The following is an 18211-nucleotide window of genomic DNA, read 5'->3' as shown; positions in this document are numbered from 1 at the left end:
TTGACATAAAGTAAGTAAAATATCGTTTATTGAATGTTATCATTGTATCTAGAAATGTAAAAAACAAAAAATTATTTATGCCCCAGGTAACAAAAATCATCACCGAGTATCGATCAGCATTATACTCTGGCTCCATCACTCCGGAATCTGACAACTATAAAGAGATGAAATCGCAGGTAAGTAGCATGACCTATATGTACATAAAGAACTGCAGGTTACACGAAGGGAAGATGTCTTGGGAGGGAGTTTCACTGTAATGAAGTGTGAGGCAGTAAAAATGAGAGGAAGGAAAATACAATGTACAGTTAACCCTCACTTTACGCGGTTAATGTAACCCGGAGGGTACCGCGGAAAGTGAGGAACGCGTAAAGTGAATAACATAACATATGGGATTAATTGAAATAGAGTCCAGGCCGACCCCCAAACTCCACTTTTTGACGACACACAACTATGTTGTAGTAAAAATATTATTTTAACTTTATGATGGCATGCACACACAATTAATAATTAAGAGAAATATCAATAATATTAGGTTTTTTAACACTTACATTAGTAGAAAAGATGGCTGGGCACACGGGGATGGGCGGTTGGTTCCGAGGCAGAGGGCAGATTATTGGCCCTCACCTGTATCACTTGTATCAATTGTATCACTATCCACCACAGAGGCTTGCAGGGCCTCTTTGTCAAACCCCTCAAAGTCCATATAAGTCCATACCCTCACTATAATTATCACTATCACTGACTTGGGCCGGCTGTAGTGGGTGGCGGGTGAAGAACTGGTAATGTTTTGATGACTGGGCGACCTTGTGCGCACCATTTTCAAGCCTCTTACACAACATGGCGGATGGCGGGAGGTTTGGATCCAAAAATGGCGCGGCTTGCCAGCCGCTCTCCGCGTAATGGGGTACACGCACCGCGGAATGTGAGCATGTTAGGTTCCGGCAGGGCACCGCGTTAACGGTGAACCGCGGAATGCGGGACCGCGTAATGTGAGGGTTGACTGTACTGTATTTGCAAATGTATTGTTTTGGCTGTTGATGATAAGCATTGAAATACTATGCAATACAGTACTGTACTTTGTAAAATAGCTCAGTAGTTTAAATTCTGATGATTGTCGATCATTAAAATAATGATGAACAGGGAGGGGAGGAATGTCTTTGTTGAGGACCACTTTCTGGAATAGGTTTATGTACAGTATCTCAAGAAAGTATCTGCCAGGATGGGTCTGATGACTTCTGAGATGCTACACCCAACTCATGATGTCCCGGGAAAGTTGATATGCTTGACTGTGTGGTATACAGGAAGTCCTCGCTTAACGTCATGGTTATGTTCTTGTAAAACACAACGTTAACGGAATAAATTTTCCCCATAAGAAATAGATAAAATACGCTAGTTACGTTCCCCAGCCTCCCTTTGCCCCATAAAATACACTACAGTATACAGTATATAAATTCAATGTAATTTTTAAAGAAATTCACAGAACTTTGAGCATAACTTGTCATTGTTGCACTCATAGAAGTACCACTTCCAGCACTAGCCTTAATCTTGTCTGTGCTGGTCCGGATAGTATGCACTGTTTTGGAGGGTTAGGCCTCATGCTACACCAATGTCCACAGCACATTCACCTTTCTCAAAACGGTTTAAAACCTCCATTTTTGTAGCAAGGCTAATGGTCTTGCATTGTTTCTTCACAAAACTAGCATCACTAACACTTGATGGGCGCTTGGGAGCCATTTCGAATGGTTACAGTACAGTACGTATTTATAGCAAAAACACTTAAGCATGCATGTACGTTGTGGAAGCTTAACAAAGACTGGGGAGAAAACGCTTGGGGATGCTGTGATGCTCTGTGAGAGAGCGCAGTGCACCAAGATGAGAGAGGGATGCACGCCATACAAAGTAGTCCATGTTGGGTGACAACGTTATAACAAATCGGTCGGGCCGTAAAACAACGTTGTTGGAATCATGGTTATCTAAAGACTAGCAACTTTATAACAAAACAACGTTGTCTGGGATAACGTTAAGTGAGGACTTACTGTACTGATCCTACTACATTTGGTAACTGAACATCATATAATTACACCAAAATAAATACCGGTACTCATTGCATTACAGGGTACTTACGTTAAACTATACAAGGCAGGTACCCACATTTCCCAATGTCTATCACAGTGGTTACTAACCTTTTTGGCACTGCGCCTCCCTTTGGTCAACCCTGTACCCCATACCCAAAGAACAAAAATTTTCAATAGTTCCATATGGACGTATAGAACTCTAGATAATTATAGGATTAATAATCAAAACCATCAAAGCTCACGTGTTTACGAGAAAATTCATTATTTCTATGAACAAAAAACATGAAACTGTGAAACCTCGTGCATTTTTACAGATTAAATAAATTCATGATATTTTTGCTTACAAAATCTAAATAATACAGATGTACCTTTCCCGTTACTCGCCAACTGACTACAGATCATGCACGGCTTAAAATAGGATGACGTTTTTATGGCAATACTATATGAAGCTCCGCTGAGATGATGGATGTCAAGTTTTCCCAAACAAAGTTAATTACCCGTACAGTGGTCTTTCGGTTAACGATCACAATTCGTTCCACAGAGTCGTTCGTTAACCGAAAATTTCGTTAACCGAATCCATTGTTTCAATGGGATATTGGGTAATTAGTTCCAGCTCACAGAAAAGTACATACAAAGTAAAAAAAAAAATGCAGTAAAGTACAATTACTTTGAGGTGTGTATGTAGAAGGTTCCTGGTTGATGATGATGATGGGAATTAGAAGTAGGGGTGGAGGAGAAGGGAGAAGAGAAGGAAGTGGGGATGGAGAAGAAATCACCTTTCAGGGGGCCCATGCTTGAAGCAGTAATTTCACCAATAAAATTTTAAGTTCACTAGGTGTAATTCAAGATTATTTTATTTAAATCAACAATGCACTGCATTATATATTATCAATATGTGAACTAAATTTCAGAATGACCAATAATTTTAATGTAAAAATGCAAAAATATTCAAGACCCCAACAAAATCAATGTTCACTCCACTGTCAACAAAGCCAAACTGATGCCTGGTGGTTGAGTCAAGCGGCTGATGGGCGCACAAAAAACTAGTTCCCTGTACTGCATATATTATCAATATGTTAACTAACTTTTAAAATGACTAATAATTTTAATATAAAAAATGCAAAAATATTAAAGAGCACAACTTTCTTGATATTTACTCCACTGGAAACGAATGTAAACATAGAACAGATTACTGAATTGGCAGACTAGCCCATCAGCTGATCAGCTGATGCTCACAACAAAACGTGTTTTTCGTAAGGATTTCCTTAATTGAAGTTTTGTTCGTTAACCGAATTGAAGATCCTTATGGGAGGTAATTCGTTAACCGAAATATCGTCAATCGAACCGTTCGTTAACCGAGGGACCACTGTATATATCTTTAGTTATTCGAATGGCATATGTTGACCACCTCAACCCCCCAGGAACCTCAAAATAGACACACTCACGTGCCATAGTTTCGACTCACCTCTACCCGCATTCTGACTCAATGGAAGTCGAGCCTTGGCTTCATACCGAGCGCCCTCCCCCTTTTTCACTCACCCCCATCACCCTCTATCGTTCAGTTGTGCAATGTGGTAGCTCGAAGTTTCACTGCATTGTACTTAACATCACTATACAAGCCCTGACTATGACTTCCCTCAAGCCAGGAGTAGGGGTATAGGGTGCACGAAACTATGGCGCGTGAGTGTACCTGTACAATATATAGTACTGTACAGTATAGCTGATGTTTAAGATATATATTTAACAAGTTTGTGGATACAAAGGCATATTGTTTTTCTTCTGCAAATAGGTTTGTTTATACATAAAAGGTGCCAGATTTCTGTATACAGTATTGCAGTGTACTGTACATGAATTCTACTTTCATACTGTACTGCTCTTAACAAGTGACAGTCTAATGAGACCTTGTCATGCCGGTTTTACAATGTGTATACAATATGTAAGTTATGTATGAAATAATGAGAGGAATATCATGACAGCATAATGTTATTGACATTTAGATCATTTACATTGCAGATGTATAAGTTGTGTATTCACAGTTGCCATAAATATAGAGCATTCCTGTATACATAGTTGTCTGTATACAGTATTTCAGATCAACTTTTTTATTTTGCTCTGTTTACAGTTACAGTAGTATATATACAGTACTATTGTATTCTAATATTTTGATATTACCATTTCAGACTCATTTGCATTCTGCTAGGGAGTTACTAGATTTATGCTGTACAAATGGTGGGGCCTTTGTGAAGGTAAGTGGCTGACCTCACTTTATTGACCTGAAACATTTTTATTCTTTACCAAAAGGAGCTTGTACTTTACTACTAAGGCCAGGGCCAGATTTAAGGGGGGACACATGGTGCAACTGATCTCCACCACATGTGGGCCTACACCATCTGTATGTGTGAATTTGAAAGTCATTACTCACTGTCATGCTTTAATACAGTATGCCCTTAAAGCTCGTGGGGGTTTGGGTCTCAAAATGGCCACGAATTGCCAAAACCGTGAATATCATTTGCTGACAGGGGTACATTTACTCATGTACAAAGAAATGTATACAGAGTATTCCCTCTGTGTTTGCCCTTAGGACAACAAAATGTAGACAAAATGCGAGAGTCTACCCTCAAGTCAACTCCATGCTTTGTTATTAACCCTCTCGGCCTCGCACGACACCATTGTGGCGTTGAACATAAAAGGCAAAACAATTTTACGCTCAGCCCATTGGATGCTACGTCCATTGGGCTATATTTTAAAATAACTCAAATTATGCAGTGAAACTGTCTGAACTTTGGACGTCATTTGACAGACGTCGTTTTCTTTGTGTGGGCCTTATCACCTTCCCTGAGATGGTCTTGGTCATCTTGTGCATGGCAGTGCAGCATGAAGCCAGTGTGTCTGGGTATCAGGGGACAACTGCCCTCTCCCCGGACACTTGCCCCCCCCCCCCCTGGACACTTGGGCCCCCCCCCCCGTGGACAATTCCCACCCCATTGACACAAAACATGGAACTAATTGAATAGAGAGGAGAAATAACACTAAGAATCAATGCTTTATTTTCATGTTCTATATGTAGTAATAATTATATACAGTACACAAAATGTACAGCTCACAAAAAAAAAATTAACCCTTCAAATCTGTAATTAGAAAAAGTTTGATAAAAAATTGTGGTTAAGTGAAAAAAAATGTGGAGCAGTCATATTTAATATTGAAAAATTGGTTAGGTTAGATTAAGTTTAATTTAGGTTAGGTTAACTTAAAGTTAGGTTTGGTTAGGTCAAATTAAAGGTAGGTTAGGCTAAAGTTAGGTTAGGAGTTTGGTGAGGTTAAAGTTAGGTTAGGTTCGGTTAAATCAGGCCAGATCTTTGGTCAGCTGTGCAGAAGATTCTCTCGGGCAATTGTCCCATAGGGGCAGTTGTCCTAGAACCTCTCTCTGGCCTTTAGAGCTAGAGGAGGGTGCGCCGCTCGGCCCTTTAATTACAGGTATTCCATGAGTTTTTGTATTATATTATTTTTCCTTATACCAAGATATTCTACATGCTTTGTTCTTTATTTTGTATATACAGTAGTACTTCTCAATGAACACCATAATACAAGGAAAATGTGAATGGAAATCAAGATGTTACAAACATTTTCCTACCTTTTCAAATTATTCTCATGAAAAGTGGCTTAAATTTCAAGAATTTAAATTCTTTTATGGTTTCATACAATTTTTCAGACAATTTTATGCTAGAAGAGACCCCACTACAATTAATAAAACAATTCCATGCAGTGAACTGGGGCTATTTAAAAAAATTAAAAACCATTTCAAAGATTTTTTGGCAAAAACCTCCGAGGCTGAGCGTAAGTTTTCATGCATGTATGTGTCTCGGGCTCCGAGGCTGCGAGGGTTAAAGTTGAGTTGGTTGGGTTGCCATAATGCAATTTTCCTCATAAATATTACTTTCTAAAACGAATGGCATTTGAGCACTTGCTGGGTTGATACATAGTTCAAAATTACAAAATTTCTTTCGTAGGCATCTAGCAAACCCAACATGAAGGGTGTCGGTAATTGCGGTGTAATACTGTACTTTTTTCACAATATGTAAGTAGGATGTTGTGTGCATGTAACTGAGTAAAAATAAATGAAGAAAGTTACTTATCTCTACCCAAAAATACGAGTTGAAAATAACCATAATACCTCACAGCTTGGCCCAGTAGCCTGGTGGTTATAGTGATAGCTGACCTAGCTACAATGCCATGATTAATCACTATTAAACACTATTACATCAGTAAACACTAATAATAACAGTAAATCCAGTGAAATATGGCAGGGAGTGAGGAGAGTTACAACTGCAGATGATGCGCTAACTAGCAGTCACTCACTCCCCTTACCTGCTCCCGTTGCCAAACAGAGCCAGCCGTATATTTGGGAGAAATACTTGACCTTCTCTTCTCTCTGTACTTGTTTGGGCACCTTCCTGTGGCTGGAAGAAGGTGGTTGAGAGCATTTGGGAATCCTCACAAGGAGCACAGTTGTTAAGAGGGCAGAGTAGCACAGGCGCGACACGGACATATATTTAAGCCCGGACTGTCACTGTGGCAGAGTGAGCGCACACGGCCCAGCCACCTGGGACAAGAGAGACATCTTGCAGGACACCATAAAACTCATGGTCTCCCCGTCCTGGCTGTGACAATGCCATGTACTTTAAAACTACCTGCAGACATTCTTGGGTATATCCAGGGTTTCATCTGCGAATAATGGAAGGCCATGAATAAAAAATCAGCGAATTGTAAGGGTATATTGTACTTACAATTATTTCATTAATGTGTGACGAGAACTTTATGACAGTAACTTGAAAAAAAAATGTCTTTTTTCCAAAAATTATAATACTGTAGTATGTAAGTGCGCTTTTACAGTTTATCAAGGTAATGGATATAATGTATACTCACTGCTCAGAACTTATGAGCTGAATCAGAATAACCTAACTAACAACCAATTTCACAGTTGATTTGTTTGTGAACACCAAAACAAAGTAGGATCCAACAAAGTTGTCAACCTTGCACCGTCAGAGCAAAAAGTTGTGGTTGACTGATATTTGTAATATAATCATGATATAGAGAAAATTAAGTCACCTTCCCCAGACAGACTTCCAGTAGATGGTCCTAATCACACTGCACATTGATGATGGTAATGTGTGTACAGTATCTCTCACGAATGGGTCAAATGTTCTTTCCATAGAAATGGGAGAGAAAGTGAGGGCCAAAAATTATGTACATAAATTGTTATTGGTTTTGTCATGTCCTGGCAGTCTTGTATGTCATGCCATAGACCCTTAGTAAAATTACTGTCCAGGAATACAATTGCATGTGTTTATTTTTTTACTTTTCTAATGAACCAGTATTTTCATGTACACTATACGAGTCCCTTAGTTAAAACAAAAATATTATGCAGTTATGACTGGTGTTATAATACTGTAAAAAAAAAAAAAAGGATGGCAGGGACCTCCACCAGTTGTTTGCCCAGAGCCCCCACAGCTCTTAATTCAGCCCTGACTATTGCTAATAAATTTGAAAAATGGAATGGTAAGATGTTCATTTTATTGTGTTCTGACTACAGTAATTTAATTTTTATAAAACTTTGAGTTTACAAAGTTTATTTCTGCAATGATGGAGTATGATGTAACCTATTTTTCCTTGCGCAACATTCTTACATTTGATTGTACATGTATTGTACACTGAATAATTCCATCAACAGGGCAGTTCCAGGAGAGGTCCAGGCCCCTGTTTTCATCAGAAAATTCCTATACAGGTTGTACCTCTCTAGTCCGGCATTCTGTGGTCCGGAAACTCCCGTGGTCCGGAACGATTTTAGTTTGTCCAATAGGTAGATAGGTAGCTTTTTTTTTTTTTTTATCTGATTTATTATTATTATTACAGGAGTATTAAATTTTTGCCCCTCAGGCCCCAATGTGGGTCAGTGACCTATACCCGGGTGGGCTAATCCCCATAAAAAAAAACAAAGCCGCGGGAAATTAAGGTTTTTTTACATCTGGCAGTTCGGCTGCTCTCTCTCTCTCTCTCTCTCTGCTTGTCTATACAGAGTACAACATTTAACCCTTCAATATATATGAGCAAACAATAATTGTTGCTTTCATATTCTTAGGTAGAGTAATGACGATATGTTTTCACATGTGCGCACTTACATACACGCAGTCTCACTTTTTTTTTTACCATTAATGGTTAGCTACTTATATTGTTCCATTTATTAACATTAAATAACGTCACAGGTACTTCAAACAACCATATTAATTTTTTTACATTAATTTTACTACAGCTACAATCAGGGTCTTATTTTCTTCAGTTTTATATGCAGAACCAATCAGTCACTGGTTTTGTAAGCTTTACCATAAACAATGCCGGCAGCCGTCTCGTCTCATCGTGTGTTTTCATATTCCACGTATTATTAATAGATTGTATTGTTAATTTTGCACACACAAACATTAATTCAATAAAAACAAATTCAGAAACATTAATTAAAATATATATGAACAGTAAATAAGTGTTGGTTTCATATTCTTATGTAAAGTAATGACTATATGTTTTCACGTGTGTGCACTTACATACGCGATCTCTTTTTTCTTTACCATTATCGTTAGCTACTTCTATTGTTCCATTTATTAACATTAAATAACATTACTTAAAATAACCATATTAATTTTACTACAGCTACAACCAAGGTCTATTTTCTTCAGTTTTATATGTAGAACCAGTCAGTCACTGGTTTTGTAATCAACGAAAACAATGCTGTGTCATTTCCTCGTGTGTTTTAATATTCTACGTATTATTAATGAATTGTATTGCTCATTTTGCACACATAAACATTAATTCAATAAAAAAGACATTCAGTAATAAACAATAATGAATCTCTTGTACATAAGAGAAATGACGCTGTTTACACGGCACGTCGTCTGCACGTTGGCGGGCCGTTCAAACCGGTCGAAATTCAAGTTTCCGCCGTCAAAATTTTTATTTATTTTTTGTGTGTGTGTGTGTTCCAATAAAATACGTTGAATTAAAAACTCGCGAAATTTGAGAAGCTACTATACGACATTTAACCCTTCAATATGTCTTCAAAGAGACCATGATGCAGAGAAAGTGGTGCTAGTGCTTCCAAGCATAAGCACAAGTCACTATCTATCCAGGAAAAGGGTGAATTTCCATGGTCCGGCACCGGTCAGGTCCCGAGGTTGCCGGACTAGAGAGGTACAACCTGTACTTTTTCTTTAATGCAGTATTGTACTCAGGCATTTTTATATAGTAAGAAGTCCTCTATATCTACTAATATCAAGTGCACATGGCTTCAAAATGGCCTCAAAGGCCCATAATATAATGAAAGCCTTTCATTTAACCTTTTGAGAAAACATATAACATTTCCATTTGATAAATCACTGCAGGTTTTAAAAAATTCAAGGAAGAGGATCTGTGCTTGGTATAAGTACGTTTTCCTAGGAACTTCATTAAAATCTTAAAAGCTCTTTACTCTCATCCTATAATTATGATTGCTCTCATATCTCTTTTTATACAGTTAACCCTCTGGTACTCCTGACCATGGTCAGAAATCTCAATCCCTTGCAGTCTTTTGGCACAAAGCATACAATGACTGCGAGGGATTGAGATTTCCGACCGTGGTCAGGAGTACCAGGGTTAAAGAGAGAGATAAGAACTATCAATCTCATATACTGTACTGTAGTGCATGCCTATAAATAATCCAAATTTATTGTACCAAAGAACTGAAAAATTTGTGAGTGTTAATTATAAATTCTTGCAGGTTGGTCAACATCTGGGGTCCCTGGAGTACCTACTGCCTGTAGAGTATGTTAACACAATGAAGGTCTTACATTCCAACGCTCCCAGGTCTTCTCTCGAGGATGTCTACCAGGTCATCGAGGAGGAACTCAAATGTAAGGTCAGTGTGGCACTGTTGCTGCTGTCTAGTCTAATACTGTGCAGTATGACTGTAAATCAGTTATGATATTCTGCAGGAAATTTTTTTTGTGGATGCTTTAAAAATAATGTACTTTATGGGTATTTTTAAATTCTTTGTATTTGTGATAGATTATACAGGCAGTCACCAATTTATGAACATAACACTGACCTCCCAGATTTTATTACCCCCAGCCTGTCCCAACCTTCTCCCAGCCATTCAATACAAGAAGGGACTTTTTTTTGTGCAGTGCTAGACTAAACACAGAACTTCCTTTTACCCTTGTGTATTATACACTCAGATGCAGGGAAATCTGTAGAATGTTTTGGAATTTTCAGAAATAACTGAGATACAAAATTTAGAAGACAGAAATATAGGATGTGGCTAAACAACCTTCCCCCTAAGCGAGTTGAGCACAGTTGTTTTTGTGTGTTTTGTATGGGTTACTTTGGGCATAAAAATATTTTTACCCAAATGAATTATACAGTAACAGACACAGGAGAGTCTGTAGAATTTGTAGGCATTTTGGGAAAAGAAATGCTATGAAATTTGATGGAATATTGATTAGTATAAGAGAAAGCTTGTGGAAAAAATGTATACCTTAGACAGTATACTCTTAAGTTTTTATGATCAAATTTTTATGCAAAAATGAGGGGGTCGAAATATTTATGCATAATGTTTTTGAAGGGGTTAAAATTCATGCATATCTGTGGGTCATTTACGGTGAACGATAGCTACCCAGTATACATTGCATGCAGTAGGCTACCCTTACTAGTGAGCTCCTTTGTCCTGGGTTTCCTGACCATAACCCTAGATTTTTACTTTGTTTCTACATGAAGAGTAGAACCTCATTCAGTATACAGACAGTCCCCAGGTTACGTACGAGTTCTGTTCCTAGAGACGTTCTTAAGTTGAATTGTACTTAAACCAAAAACCTATGAAAAAATACTTTTTGTAATAAAAAATGTGATGCCACTGTTATGCAATTTTACCAACCCACATTGGGGCCTGGGGGCTAAAATATAATAATACCGGTAATTATAATACCTGTAATAATAATAATAATTCTTAGGTCTAGGTCGTGTTTCTCACTTTTGATCTTTTATTCATTCAAGTACTTCGCATATGAAACCCCCCAAGAGTGTTAAAGACAACAACTATTAAACTATGTAAATAGTACATAAAAACAACAGAAATATATACTTTCCATGAAAGTTGGAATGGTTTTAAGGTTAATTATGCCTTTTGCCGCAGCAATTTCACAACTATTCAGTATTATCCTTTAACTTTTTAGCTCCCGTCCCTGATAGGCAACTTTACCTTTTCAAACCCTATTTTAAGGATTAAGGTTGCTGACGGAGACTTAGGGTGACCTACAGGTTAGCCCCAACTATTCACTTTATACAAGATCTCCCTTGAGTCTCAAGCCTGAATGCTTAGCAGACATATTCATGAGTCATTCATTCTATGCTGTATTATAATAGGGATTTCACATCCTTCCCGTCATTTACATTTTATTGGGTAATGCAAAACAGTTTAGATCAAGACTATTTCTAACTAGAACATTTATATAGTTTGCTTATTCTCTCCACAGCCCAAAGAATTATTTTTAGAATTTGAACCAGAGCCTTTGGGCGCAGCATCCCTTGCACAAGTCCATCGTGCAAAGCTTCATGATGGGCGGGAAGTAGCTGTGAAGGTGCAGCACCGAAGTGTCAAGGCTCACTCTAAGGTTGACATGAAGGGAATGGAGGTGAGTCATTTTACCTGATACTGAGTGTGAGAGTAAAAGTCCTTTAATGACATACACATTCATAATACATATTCTTGATTGGTACATTATTTTATTTTTGTTTATTTTTACATTGAATGTATAGAAAATGGCTCATGATTAAGGACCAGAAGAGCACATGTGATGGCACATCATCTGATTTTCGTGAACTTTATGTATTCACTTCTTCAGTACAGCTTTTGTTAGAAATTAATGAAAATTTATAGGAAATATTCCCCTCATTTTCTTTTATTAATTTATATGTCAGCCTAATGGCAATAAGGAATACAGGCACATAGTTTCAGGTTTCTGATGTACAGCTTGAAGCATACATGCATAATTGAACAAATATTGTTTATCTGGCAGAAGGCAAGAAAGTTTTGTTGGAGAAGCATTATGAAATTGTGAGCATGTATGTCAAGCACAAATAGACCTCAGAGTCCTGGAAAGGGCAGAAACACCCAAGTGTGAAAATTCTGTTTGTTGATATGATGAATGCCAACTGACCCAGTAAATATTACTTTTAAAGTTTCATTACCATACATATTTACACAATGGACGAGTTGACGGTTGCAATTTTTTCGTATGATGGCAGGTCAATGGGTAAAGAAAATGCTTAAATTCACAATGGTAATGATATTTGGAAATAAATTGGGCTCAAAATTGTAAAAAATATTGGTTAAAATTGCTAAAAAGTCACGTGACTGCGAAAAGCTCTGATTGGTTGTGTCGTCACTGGTTGGGGCGGGAGGCAGCCAGCTGTAGTTGTCCAACCTTCTCAGCTGATCGGCTCTGTAAATAAATATTAGATAATTAATTGTGCTTTACTGTGCAACACGGTAATACTATTTTAAATATATAAATATTACTAAGCACATGAACTAATTCAATAGATATTAGCTGCCCATACAACAAATTTCATAGTACAAACAATCCAAATAATATTGGTATTATTTTGGTTTTGGTCATCTGGGGAACCTTAAGATTCTAACAATAAGACCCATTATCTCTACAGGATTTCTGTCACAATTTTTTTTCGACTGCATAAGAAAATATAGATCATAGGTTAAGTTAGTGTATGATGAGTTATAAGGTTAGCTTAACATACATCGGTAATGGGGGGTAGTAATTGTGACCAAGTCTCAGGTTGCTGATCTGACTTTCTTCCTCATTTACACACAATTGCAGGGTCTCAATTGTTTCTCTTACTTTGACAACACAACATACATATATTGTTTCTCAATCTTGATCTTTTTTTTTAATTTTTGTATTTCTTTATGGTTCTTTAATATTATTATTACATTTCCGCCCCCCAGGTCCCGATGTGGGTCAGTGACCTGTGCCCGGGTGGACTAATCCCCAATATTAATAAAAAAAATTGTGATTTCTGAGAGAAATGAAGTTCTAAATCGTTCATAACACATCGCAAACCACCAGAAAAAACATCGTCTGCATGTCTAAGTACAGGAATGACCAACACTTAAAATTTACCCAATATAGTCTATCTCGAATCTAAACATCAAAATACTTGTGGTAGTTAGAATAAAATTTTACCCATTAATTAATATAAATGATGAAATATCCCAGTGGTTCATTAGTGAATCGTCAAAACAATAACAGCATTATGATGTCATGTTTACCTAGCATTAGGAAATCTCGAAACAAAATCCAGACAATGTCATTACTTCTAAATTTACTCGTATCTCCATCTAGTACTGATATACCCTGTAAATGCACTGGAAAAAAAAAAAAAGTCTACCAGGTAAGAGTACATGACAGCTTAGCTGGTGTGAACATGCAAGTTTTTTATGTCCAAAAGAACATAAGAATGGAGGAAACTGCAGCGGGCCTATTGGCCCATACTGGGCAGTCCCATTTACACCCAACCCTTATCGCTCATATATCCATCTTACCTATGTTTGAAGCTGCTCTTGACGGCACATTTCTTCACTTGCGAAATATCCATGACATAGACCATAAAAGACACCCTTAAAACTTACCTGAACATGGCATTTGGGGTCTGAAAAGGTTATCCTTTCTACGACTGCAGCTGTGAGTTTGAAACTAGTGACGTCATTGCAAATGGCAGCTCTGTTTCAAGAGAAATAAACATTTCGACTATTATTGCAGGACTTTAAACTTTTATTACAAATTATATACGGTATACCGTATCACTACGAACGTGGCAGAGTGTATTTCTTGTGTTTACTCAGAACCGTCAACTCGTCCATTGGTGAGGTAAACTCTGTTAGGTCAATGTATTACATTGGGCTTTGGGAAGTGAAAAGTGGTCAGCAAGTTGACTGTCTCCCTTCGTGTAATGATTTATGTGTTTTTCTATAATCTAGTAAAGCTTCTGTGGTGTTATCTCAGGTTGAATATCATTCCATAACAAGACTTTTATTTACCATATTATTGTATGGTATTTACATGTTTATTTGTGCTTGCTTACAGGGCTTTTTTTAAATTTGATATATATATATATATATATATATATATATATATATATATATATATATATATATATATATATATATATATATATATATATATATATATATATATATATATATATATATATATATATATACAGGGGTATATAAATTTTTTTTAATAAATTTGTTTAGGTACAGTACATTATAATTATATATACAGTACTGTATATATTATATCCAGACAATTTGTTGATACATTTTATCTGTTTGTTTACAGCTGCTTGTGAAAATGGTGTCACATATTTTCCCTGACTTCAGATTTGAATGGTTAGTGGAGGAGATGAAGAAGAATTTACCAAAGGAGCTGGATTTTATGCATGAAGCAAGGAATGCTGAAAAAGTTGCTGCACAGTTTGCTCATTTCTCTTGGTTAAAGGTACCATCTGAACCCTCGTATTTTGCCGTGTCTGCTACAGTAGAACGTCGTATAACACGAGATACGTTCCAAGAGAGGTCGCTTTAAACCGAATTCGCACTAAATCGAAGTGCTGTTTCAATAGAATAATTTAGTTTGGTACTTGAGAAAAACACAAAATACTAAAAAGACTTTTATTCACTAATAAATATGAGAAAAATATATGGCGTAATGATATATATGCAGCAAGCACTCCCTGCAGTAGACTTGAGAGCTGGAGGGTACTGTTACTGTGTGGTACTGCACTGTACTGTACTGTCTGCTGCCTCGCGTCACTGGCCCTACCCCTGCTTCAACTGAGTCTACCCAGATGCACCCCAGACCATCTCTTAGAATAAACAAAATATTGTTTTTTGTAGTTTTGTGGTAAAACAAACACTCATAAATCAATACAGATAAAATAAAGGGATGCAAAATGGTCTGCTTACTAGCGATCAGCTAATGTGAGAGGGTGGTCGCACTGCCGCCGCGCACCACCCAGCACTCGTCTGCCTCACTCCATCCCTACCACTAACCAAGCGCTTTCACTTTCCTCTCAACTTAGTTTTAATTACTATATGCTATCAAAAATAGATTTTCACTCAACTTTAGTTACGCAATTCATCCTCTGAAGATGCAGAACCCAACTTGACCAGCTCATCATCCACATCACTGTCTAGTGGTGTGACTGTGGATGCATCTGACACACGGGAAGCACTGGATGACAGCCGTCTCTGGCCAGATGTAGATGGGCCAGCTACCCCAGGAGCTGAAGGAATGAAAAATATTCATTAAATTATTGAATTTCTGCCACATAATTATTACATATCGTACACTCAAAATTTAATATCTATTTTTCCAAGCAATAAACACTGTTTCATAACACACAGTTTCATAACAAACTCACCTGATGAGGATAATGAACGGAAGAATAATGTGATTTTCTTCTGTTGCTGGGCCATAACCATCTGATCTAGCAGCTGAGAGTACGTTGATGCAGCCCAATTCAACGCCTCCACCACTTGCATACTGCATTCCATATCAGGGTCATGTTGCAGTGCAGAATGGGTGTCAGAAGTGACATGCTGTATGAACTCCCTCAGCTTAGGAATTGTTAGTTCCTTCCTCACTGTTTGGGGCTTATCTGTTGCTTCCTCTTCTTTGCCATCTCCACCATCTCCAACACTTCTTCAGAAGTGAGAGGATCCTCCATGCTGACAAGCAGTTCATTCACATCCTCTTCTTGGATTTCTTGAAATCCTGAATCACTTCCTTAACGAGCTTCAGAATGTCTTTTATGTCCCGTACTTCATGAGAGCCCTTGAAATCATGGACTACCTGAGGCCACAGATTACGCCACACTCCATTTAGTGCAGTGTCTGGCACACTTCTCCACGTAAGTGCGATGTTAGCCATGGTGTAGCTCTTCCAAAATGTTGTTGCAGTCATATTGTTGTCTTTGTTCATAGCTTTAGCCATTTGCTTCATGGTAAATTTGAGATAATATCTCTTGAACAAGGCAATAACACATTGATCTAGTGGCTGAATAAGTGAAGTCATGTTTAGAGGAAAGAAGGTCCTTATTCATACTGCACATCCTTATTCATACTGCACAGATGTTTGGAGTGGCAAGATGCATTGTCTGTGAAAACCAAGGCCTTGTTGCTAAGGTTCAGTTATTGTTTTAATTTTTTGTTGTGTGGGGTGGCATGGCTGATGTACCACTCATCAAAAATATCAGAAGTCATCCACTCCTTCATGTTTGATCACCAAATTACAGGAAGTTTTGGGATGAGCACATTTTTCAAAGCACAAGGTCTAGCTGAGTGGTGGATGACGAGTGACTTCATTCATGCAGTGCCTGATGCGTTTGCCATGAGGAGAATCGTCAGTCTGTCCTTGCAGACCTTGAACCCTGGTGCCTTTTCTTCCCTCTTCATTAGATAGGTTTTCTTGGGCATTCTTTTCCAATACAGTCCAGTTTCATCACAATTCCACACTTACCATGGAGACTAACCATTTTCTAACACTATATCCTTCATAACTTTCTTCATATCCTCGGCTGCCTCCGCGTCGGCAGATGCAGCTTCACCTGAAAGTGTCACATTCCGTAGCCCCGTCCTTTTAATAAATTTGTACAGCCAGCCTGTACTTGCTGTCTTTGATGGACTTCCCTTCCTTTTCAAGTATCCGAGACTGTATTTTTAGGCTTGGTTTTGCAGCATGGGGCCAGTGAGAGGAAGTTTTTGGCACTGCATGTCCTTACCCTTAACTTCAGTGCATCTTCCATCTCAACATACATAGCAGATTTCAGGTGGAGTTTACCCTTGGCAACATCTGGTGAAGAAAAGGCTGCTCTATTTTTTCTCGTTGAGCTTGATAGTGCGGACAGAGCTCTCCGACAGTTCAAATTGGCGCCCCACTCTTAAAGCACCACTTCCACGCTGCAGTGCTTCCAGCACCTTGTTTTTCTGCTCCAGTGTAATTGCTTGCCTTGATTTCTTGGTCTTTAGGGGTAGTTAATGATGTAGTAGCTGGCCTCTTGGACATAGTGGCGATGGTTGATGCACGTGGTAGGAGGAGATAGTGTCACATATGTCCGTTCACTAGAGCGTCAGCGTGTCTGGTGGAAAACATTAGGTGCGAAACTTAAAATAGTGTGTACTGTATTTCCATATGACGCGCCAGATTTGACTTGCGTAAATTAGGAAAGATTCGCTTTAAATTGATACGGTGTCCTTAATTGTTGGTGTCGCTTTAAATCAATAATTTTAAATCGATTCGCTTTAAATCGACGTTCTACTGTACAATTTATTTATTTATTTTTTAATCACTGGCTATCTTGATTTTACAAGTCGATTGGGATACAGAATCACTCATCATTCTCAGACAGACTTTACCATACCTTCTTATGTTTTTAGCCCTTGTGCTGAGTAAAATTGTCTGGCTTTAGTCAAATAAAATATTAAAAGTGGCATCCCTGTAGTGAAGGGGTTAGACTATTTTGCCCATGTGCAGTCAGTGGTGGAATTAGTTGATGTCTAATGGTCTAATTTTGTACTTTTCTATGTCAGATCCCATTCATTGACTGGAGCCATACAACAGACAGGGTTCTGGTTATGGAATTTTGTGAAGGTGGTCAAGTGAATGACCGAAACTATATGGTTGCTAAAGGAATCAACACCAGTGAAGTTTCTGAAAGAATTGGCAGATTATATTCAGAAATGATCTTCGTCAATGGTTATGTTCACTGTGACCCTCACCCAGGCAATGTATTGGTGAAAAAAGTCAACAATGAAGCCCAAATTATTCTGCTGGATCATGGCCTTTATACGGTGAGTTTATTACTGTTCAAGAAGACATGTAGAGGACAGCAGGAAGGCAGAAAACTAATTATTTACTATGATAATGTCAATGTACAGTATATGTGTTCATTGAACTAAGGTAATAAAGCTTTGATTTAACTGTTTCACTGCGTACAAAATTTAGATTTTGAGTTTTCAGTAAAACCCTGATAAC

The 18211-nt window shown here is 37.9% G+C and overlaps 1 protein-coding gene across 4 annotated transcripts in view; it reads left to right on the top strand.

The window, feature by feature from the left end:
* The window catches only part of LOC121866321 (aarF domain-containing protein kinase 1-like), a 42667-nt gene that overhangs the window by 3508 nt on the left and 20948 nt on the right, over positions 1-18211 (top strand). For all 4 annotated transcript variants that reach the window (XR_006088961.1, XM_042365951.1, XM_042365944.1 and 1 more), the window contains 6 exons: positions 87-176; positions 4256-4321; positions 9877-10014; positions 11627-11785; positions 14516-14674; positions 17767-18027. Coding sequence is in view for 3 of the 4 variants with exons in the window: in XM_042365951.1 (XP_042221885.1) it covers positions 87-176; positions 4256-4321; positions 9877-10014; positions 11627-11785; positions 14516-14674; positions 17767-18027 (873 nt within the window). In the remaining variant the exon portion in view is untranslated. The remainder of the gene's footprint in view (positions 1-86; positions 177-4255; positions 4322-9876; positions 10015-11626; positions 11786-14515; positions 14675-17766; positions 18028-18211) is intronic.

This window comes from Homarus americanus, unplaced genomic scaffold (assembly GCF_018991925.1).
Source record: "Homarus americanus isolate GMGI-L3 unplaced genomic scaffold, GMGI_Hamer_2.0 scaffold32583, whole genome shotgun sequence".
NCBI lineage: Eukaryota > Metazoa > Arthropoda > Malacostraca > Decapoda > Nephropidae > Homarus > Homarus americanus.
Note: the sequence above shows the minus strand (reverse complement) of the source record. Positions and strands in the feature narration are given on the sequence as shown.